Source organism: Puntigrus tetrazona, chromosome 13, assembly GCF_018831695.1.
Source record: "Puntigrus tetrazona isolate hp1 chromosome 13, ASM1883169v1, whole genome shotgun sequence".
Lineage (NCBI taxonomy): Eukaryota > Metazoa > Chordata > Actinopteri > Cypriniformes > Cyprinidae > Puntigrus > Puntigrus tetrazona.
In genome coordinates, this window is record NC_056711.1 from 15,888,955 (window position 1) to 15,897,784 (window position 8,830).

An 8,830-nucleotide genomic window follows, 5' to 3' on the forward strand; every position below is an offset into this window, starting at 1 on the left:
ACGTACGTCATCTGTGCTTATTATATAATCACAATCCAGCAGACTGAAAGCAAACATTTGTCCCAATATAAGGTCGTTTATGAATCAACAATCCAGCTCTGATCTTTGTCGTTACTCTGTGTGTGTGTGTTTTTTTTGCTGCTATATTAGAGATGTAATCTATAGCTCGGCTCATCCAGTTTTCAAACTGATCTCTTGGCCTTGCTGACGTGAAGGGTTTCCCTGCGCGTCTCGCTGATAGAAACATCACACAGTGTGCCTGTGAATCACCCGTTTAAAGCTCTCAGTTGTTCTATGATTAGAAAGCTTTTAGTCACACACACTGCAGTGGTTTCATTTAGTGGTTTGAGTGCTGGATAAGTGCTACGTGCCCTGCTAATATTCTGTTAGCTGATTCTTGAGTGAGGAATAACAGGATAGGTTATGTATTAAGGAATTAATTTGGGCGATTCTCTGGGGCCAGCGATTTTTCTTTTTTCTTTGCAAAGAAATTATGCGTTTAGTTAGCATTGATGCATTAAACTTGATTTAACAGTAAATGGGTAGTTGATGACAAATAAAATTTGGACTGTGGTGTGACAGCAAAAATGTATAATAAATAAATAAATAAATAGCATAAGAGAAATGTATCTTCATTTTTAGAGTTACAAATATTTTTATTTTTACATGTTTGTCATTGATACGTCAACTACCCAAATACATTTATCAATGTTTGATTATAAATACATTTGATTATTTATTTATTTATATATATATATATATATATATATATATATATATATATATATATATATATATATATATATATATATATATATATATTTATTAAGCAGCACTGTTTTCAGCATTGATAATAATAAATGTTTTAGGCACCAAATTAGCATATTAAAATAATTTCTGAAAGATCATTTAACACTGAAGACCGGAGTAATGATACTGAAAATTCAGCTTTGCTTTCACTGAAGTTACGTTTATGATATACTAAAATAAAAGGCACAATTAAAAATAATGCACCAAATTTAGATCAAGTAGTGTTTTCTTTATTTTTCATGTCAGCCTCTTGATTCTCTGCTCAAAAAAACAACAGTGCAAAATGCTATTTGGTGTCAGTGTATTTCAGATGATAGTGACTAAGGCTTCTTTCTGACACTGTGGATGATGGGAACAGTGAACCATTAGCAGTCAGTTTGGAAAATAAAGTAAACACGCACAAATCAGTCATCAAACATCGTGAACGTACGTCTGCCCAATGACCTAATACAGTTAAAATCATTTCAAATACTATAAAGAGTGTCGTAATGTCATAGAATTAATCAAACAATTACGTACCCATTTTAAATGAATGAACCGAGCGAATAAATAAAAGATTAAGACAACTCGCTGAAAACATTCCCTCACCGCTGTTGTATATCAGTAACAAGATTTTAATCCAGCAATATTGACTTTTAATGTAATAACTAAGGCAAATGTGCAATAAAGAATACGCTGATTCGAACAAACAGACAGTTACAATAGTAACGATACAATCGCAGACTCACAAAGGCAAATTTCATACATTTACCAAAAACATCTTCACGTGACCACGCTTCCATGCCTGCAATGCCTCCTCCGACGGTGACTTGAGTTTTTTTTTTTTTTTTTTTCCCATGCCTCCATAACAAACATACAGAAATTGTGTGATGTTTTTAAGCCACAGAGGAAACCAAGGCAGAGCAGCAATGTGAGAGAAACACGGGTGCGCGTGTGGAATGGAAACACTTTCATCCATCCCTGAGGGTCTGATGGGTCTCGCGGTTTTTTTTTGAGCTCCGTCGTTTGGTGAAGGCAGAGACCACCCCTGAACGCAGATCCCACAGTCAGCTTCGACTTCTTTACTTGCGACACCGCAATCCGTAATGCATTTGGGAGCCTAATCTGAAAGCCGCAGCTAGGGGTGTTCTCACTTGAGGTCAGTTTGTCATACAGAGAGGCCGCGGGCAGTGGAGGCTGAGTTCTTGGCTCTCTGCACCACAGCCTGACACTTTTCACGTTTCAGAAGCTTGTTGTTCTCAAACACTCCCTCGTTTCGCGGAGCGCCGTGGGAGCCATCTGGAAAAGTCAGCAGCCCTATGGAAAAACAAAATCTGTGTTTACTCACGCTATAAATCTACACAGATCCTAAACCCAACATCGCGTGAAGGAACTACAAGAATAATACTTTTATTGTTTTTAAATAACGTAAAAATGTGTGACCTAGGCTTTCAGATAATCGGTTTTATAATCGCAGATTGTGATTTCTTATTATGAACGCACTGGTTTAGTTGTACTTCGTTGTGTTATTGTAATCATTTACCTGCAGCATCAATCTGAAGTCTCACGCATTCGCAGAAAATCTTACTTCCGCATTTCAAAATCAAGGCTGAATTCGCAAAATCAACTGATTCCGTATTTTTACGTGCGCAAACGTTCATCGGTTGGAATTAATGAATGTTTTTTGGCTTGATGGCGCGTCTAAAAAGAAAGCTAGCATGACTTATTGAAATATTTAGTTAATATTTATCCTCCAACATGCAAACACAAGTTTGTAAAATGTATGTAAACATACAATTTATGGCACCACATGTGCATTCTCTCAACATAATTAATAAAATAGTAATTATTTTTTCGCTTGTCAGTTTATGGTTGCACCATCATTACTAATATAGTTCAGTATTGCCTGAAATCATAATTCAAAGTAATATTCCCAAACAGCATCACAAACTTCTATACTTGGAACTCTTGACCTGTGGTTCGAAGCATAGTTTCTTGTTAGTGTATGACATATGGACTTGTATGGAAAAATTGAGGTCATGGTACAAGAAAGTTAGACTGTGTTTACATTCTATTATTCGGGTCATAAACAGATTATCTGGGTGCATGTAAACGAAGCGGTTGTCAAATTAAGGTGTAATATTCACCATATCCTTCTACGCGGCCACTTTTGAATTCTCCTTCAAACTTCATCCCATCAAACCTGCAGAAGATTCCGACCCCTTGGAATTTTCCCTGGGCGAATTCACCCTCGTACCTGTTGATCAGAAATAGCGCCGTTTACCCCGCGAAGAGTCTCACAACGCATAGATGTTCATCTGTGTTTAACTTTTCGACTCACCTGGATCCATCGGGAAACACTAACACCCCTGATCCGTGGAACAGGCCATTCTCAAAATGACCTTTATAACAGGTGCCGTCAGCAAACTTCAGCTCGCCTTTACCGTGCCTCCGACCTGCACAGCAATACACACTGCTTCTTAAATGAAAGCCGGGTGTTCATCCGACGGGCTAATTCTTTGGACCGCGCTCTCTAGTGTGTTAATGTCTCTGATAATTAGTGCTATAATTATAATGTCATTCCTTTTTGAGATCACACCTGCACAATTACATAAGCGGTTTGGATCATGAAGCAGTGTTCTGCTGCTACATCAAGCCATTCTGGACCACCGCGATTCCCACAGTAATCAGAAAAACAAGCCTTGTGGACATGTTTAAGCATGTTAGTATATGTAGTGGGACTGGGGCTTGATCTCTAGTGAATATTTCTGAGGCTAATCTTTTGTACAGATAAAAAAAAAAAAGTTTGGGCTAAAAAATAATAATACCCAAAACTATTGTCACACTTCATGAAGGAAATTTACCATAATGTGAATGTGCCCTTTAAGAGCCTATTGTAAGCTTTTCATTTAATATTTAATAAATACAAATTTTTATTACATCGTTGACTACCTCTAAAACAACCTGCCATCAGATCACAAATAAAAGAAATAATACAGATTAGTATAAGAGAACACGCATTCAGACAAATATTAAGCTCTTTCGTAAGCTTTCGACGTTTCTCAGATTCAGTACAGTTGAAAAAAATTATGCCGATATTTTCTGTATGCCAAATACTTACCTGAATTATAAAAAAAGCTCATTTCTATCATTTTAAATCAATCCTATCCTAGCTAGACTATGTAGATACACAGTCATCAGGGGTTTTTTTCTATCTGAGAGTGCTGATTAATCCAAAACAATTCCATAACATATCATACTAAATATAATAGTGCAGCGTCTAAAACAGAATTATTAAAAATGTTTCAAAAGAGCACTGGGAATAGTGTAAAGTGTTATGTCTTGCCTTCCTTCCATTCTCCGGTGTATTCTTCTCCGCTGGAATAAGTGAAGGAGCCCCTGGTTAATGTCATACCTCCACCAAGCTGCAGACAAAACGAATTCGTCGCAGATAAATGAATGAATGGCAGAATTAACACGATTATAAACAGAGGGAAACCAAACCGATTCTCCGTTCGCGTACAATAAAATATCGAACAGGACATCGCCAGTGCCCACACACAAACCTTGCTGTGTGCTGTGCAGCGCTCAGTCTGATAAAGTGGTCACCCACCGCGGGTAGCTGACTTTATCCTAACGCCGTATAATTAATAGGGTAACGGGTCGTTTACGTCGAACACGTTAAAACGTTCACGGGCTGAAAGATGACGTCATCCCGCCTCTTTCACACAGCCCCGCGTAAAACCGCTATTTGAGGTCTTCACGTGAACGCGTCCCTTACCTGTGATGTTTCGGCGCGGTCTCAAGAGCATGAAAACCGTTCGCTTTGTCCAGCGGGTCCGCAGAGGGAGAATCGGGTTCTGGCTCGCCGGTGTTACGGTTCCTCTCACCGAGTCTCTCTCTCCCCCTGAAGATCTCGCGTTGTTTTGCTGCGTGCTTCTCTCAGCTGTGGATGTGTACCGAGCGCTGATTGGCTGATCGATGACTACAATAGGTCTTCTCTAGGAATGTGATACGGACTCGTTAGTGCTGTTGTTTACTAAGGCAAGTGTGTCCATTACTACTACTCATACATTTGTGCTCAACCTCTTTTTTCCGGCTCAAGCCGTTAAATAACCATTAACTCCGTAGCAACCGCTTAGCAACAACTTGTCAACCAGAAACCACAAAGCCGACACGATAACAAGCGTTGTAAATGTTTAGGACTGACGTTATATTGTGATATAAGTAGCGGTGTTTGGTATAAATGTACATCTAACAGCAAGACTTTAAGAATAGAATTGATAAAACAAACCGAAATATGGCCAAGGGGTCTTTAAACTAAATTTAACTCGGTAAAAAAAATGAAGTTTCAACTTCCTGAGGGTCTTCTTTGTTTTGTTTATTTGAGCGGAATATTGAGGTTTATACTGTATAAAGACTCATTGCTGTCAGGCATTTATTTAATGGCTTTAGCTCATTTAGCATTCTGCGAACTGTGTTTGCTTGGTGGGTAAGACATTCATTTATTAGTTTAGCAAGCCATTTGAGTGAGAAATTGCCCTGGAAGTCCGATTTGTTAACAATGACTCCTCCGACAGATTAATTACAATTACAGCAGCTACCCTATGCTTTTTGGCATTTTAATTACATCATTATTTGGTCCATTCATTAACCTTTTTCTTTTTAATTAATGAAAACCTAACAGATTTTTCTGAGTAGTGTGATCCTCACAATGTTGTCTTGCGGACTACAAGATGCTATGTTACTCGAGTAGGCAATCCAATGCATTAAAAACATGTAAATACAGATAATTCATATTAATTTATATATATAATGTACACTTTTTTTTTTTGTGAGTCTCCTTTTTATTTTGACTTCTCACGGTGAAATATAGCCTATCCCGGTGCTCTGTAATGTACTTTGTCTTTCCAATCCCTCGGGTCTTTAAACTTGACCAGTGTCATTGCCTCTTGCAGTGATTCTAACGCATATGCCCTGACAGCTGATCTCTTCATAAAACACAGCACCGCAGGGAGCCATTTATGACCGTCGCTATAAACACCAATAGGTTGGTAATGAGAAATGCCGATAAAAATCTCACCCTGGAGATCTATTACCTTTAATGTTAAAGATAAGTGGTTCTCACTTCCAAACATCAAGAATCCCATTTCTTAAATGCGGTGCAATTCATCAAAAGCTGTCGGTGCAAGTACGTACAAGCACGGCCGTTCCCAATTTATTCGCGTTTGTTTACGTTTGGATGTGCGTATTTTAAAACGGCCTACTAAAATATGAAATGATGGTTAAAACCAGGCTAATTGTAAGGTAATTGATTGTCTATAGAGGTTTTCACCCTTCGTTGCTTAAACCTAAAGAGCATGAACAAACACTCACACACTGTGATTGGGGTATAATTTGGTCTCTGATGATTGTCCTTCACTGGTAGTAAATCAGCATGGCAATAATGCCCCAGGGAAATGGGCAGTAGAGTCCATATGCCCCAGAGTCACAGGATGGGCCCTGCAAGCATCGCTACACATGAGTGCCCATCCAGCACAACATGAGGACTGACCACACTACGAGCACACATCATTGCAATATAGAGTCTGCTCTCCTTGCGAGAAAAATCGCAAAGGTCATCTTCTAAAGAGAACGGATGGTGGAATAGAGGTTGTTGACGAGGGTCGTCTCACTGACCGAGCCTAAATTGACCTATAATTCTCCGCAAGCCATAACATATGAGGAAAGTTTGTCGTACGTGATCAGTTCATCCAACACCAAGGTTAGACAAGTCATGCTATCATGTTCCTGTGCTAAATCTCCGGTCACCGAGCAGACAGAGGCTTTTATTTCATAAGCAATTGCGTTATCCATGAATCTGTCTCTCTTTATGGTCAAAAAAGTAATGACGTAGTTTTTGCCGCAAATCAGAATTTACTTTTATCTGTCATGGCAAGAACCAATCATGTGCTTTATTTTTACTTAGGTGCCAGTCATTATTTATAGCTTTATTTCGCAAAACTTTAGGCGGTATAGAAATGTTTTCATAAATTGGTTGAAATAGTATTTTAATGTCTTAGTTGATTTTATATAGACTCATTTATTTATATGTATAAACTTTATACGATAAAATAGGGTATTTTTTAAACATGAAATATATTTGAGATGCATGTCTTATGTCTTGGTTTAATTAAATACCACATTGTGGGCATTTTATCAGAGTTGTAGCTCATGATAATAGATTTCCTTCTATACTAGGTATTAGTATTTAGAAATTTGGAAAAAAGGATTAGCATTACTTTGTGGTTTTTAGGCGTACATACAGCAAAAAAAGAGGTAGCACAAGGTCAAGACTTGGTCTGGAGGAGAGAAAAAAAATATTGTGTGTGATGTTTAGGTCTCTTCTGCAGTGTTGTTTTAAGATTACATTTTGCAGTACCGAAACATGCACAAGTGCACACACTTTTTGCTCATGGCATAGCCGTAGACCTTCCTGGGTGAAAAAGAACAATTAGAGGAGAAATGAGGGCAAAATCACTGGGGGAAATGGCTAGTGAAGACTTTATTGATTAGTAAGGATTGCCTGATCCAGCGCTCAGTATAGCAATTATGCTGGTGTCAACAGAGAGCAAAGCTACGAAAGACCTTCACCCTGGCTGTCCGGTGTCTAAACACTGCATGATCATACATGTAGAGTACATCCATTCTCCATGAAACTACTGATGGGCATTTCATCACAATGGAAATCAAATGATCTTTGAGCGCTGGAACAAAACGTACTACACTGAAAAAGATTTTTTTATGGTACGTGGTAGCAAACTATTTATTTGTGCTACTTAAAAATAAATGTTGAAAGATAGCGAGCTTAGTATGTTCATTTAAATGTAGCAATAATGATAAAATAAAATCTTATTTTTATTTAAATTGTTTTTAATAAAAAATATTTAAAATTTAAAATAGATAAAATATTTTTACAAGACTGACCTGGCCAAAAAAATTAAAAATAAATAAGCAAATAAATACAAATAAATTAATCAAACAAAATAAACTGAATATACAGTATGATTAGAGGTGTCACAGAAACAGAAATGTATGAAAAATATTATTTATTAATTCTTTGTCGAATACAATTAATATATTTTAATAAGAAGGGAGTTTTGAGGTCAGCTGTCTTGTTTTTTTTTTTTTTTGTGTGTGTGTGTGTGTGGTGGGGTTTGTCATAAAGAGTGATGCAACTATATTTAATAAAATTAGTACATTTGAGTTTAGAAAATTCAGCTAATTTCAAAATGGAAACATTGCCTTATCTCAATATAATTGCAGATAGGATTGTTTGTTTGATTGATGTTTTGTCCCATGTCTCAAGAAGCAGTACGTACCAATTTTAAGTTTTACACACAGTTTCAAGTTTCACGTTTTGGAAAAGCATCACCAACAGAACAACCTTAAGGTGAGGGAACCGTTGTATAATTCGGGTGTGTGTTGAAGGGACAAACACAATCTGTTTCCTTCACAAATAGAGATGAATTCAGTTCTGCCTCCTTCCGCTCCATCAGCCGTGCCTGACCAGTTCTACCCGGTGTCTCTCTCTCTGAACAGCCATAACCATTAATCCCAGACATCCTATTTATACTGCCTAATTGTGATGAGTATGAATTATCAATTATAGTGAGTACCTAATTGCCCTTCATAAAGTCAGCCTCCCCCTGGCTTTAAAGAGGGCTGTTTAAATAATGTTACTAATAGCTCTCTTCTTTACATGGAGAATATATCTTCATTTTTGAGCTCGCCGAGCGTGAGAGTCGCTCGTAATTTAAAGGGGCAATTGAGGAAAGGCGTGCAGGTGGTTCCAGGGGGACTCGTTAAGATTTAATGAATTATGATGCGACCTTCTGCGAACAATGAGCAATCAATGCAAGTGCTGAGTGACAGAACATCACATCGACTGTGGCCCATAACCTCAGACCGCGTGTAATTCTTTCTTTTACACTCTACATTAGCAGCGCACTAACCCGAGCGTCCATTCACAGAAGACTCTGTGATCACGCTGCAGTCCTAA

General features: G+C 37.8%; 1 protein-coding gene across 1 annotated transcript; it reads right to left on the minus strand.

Moving 5' to 3' along the window:
* Positions 1-1,018: 1,018 nt before the first annotated feature.
* morn4 (MORN repeat containing 4) lies at positions 1,019-4,723 on the minus strand. The gene is made up of 5 exons (XM_043254666.1): positions 4,571-4,723; positions 4,136-4,214; positions 3,131-3,245; positions 2,937-3,046; positions 1,019-2,106 (listed from the first exon to the last, which is right to left on the minus strand). The coding sequence occupies exons 2-5, from the start codon at positions 4,200-4,202 to the stop codon at positions 1,958-1,960; spliced, it is 441 nt and encodes a 146-aa protein (XP_043110601.1). The 5' UTR covers positions 4,203-4,214; positions 4,571-4,723; the 3' UTR covers positions 1,019-1,957.
* Positions 4,724-8,830: the final 4,107 nt, after the last annotated feature.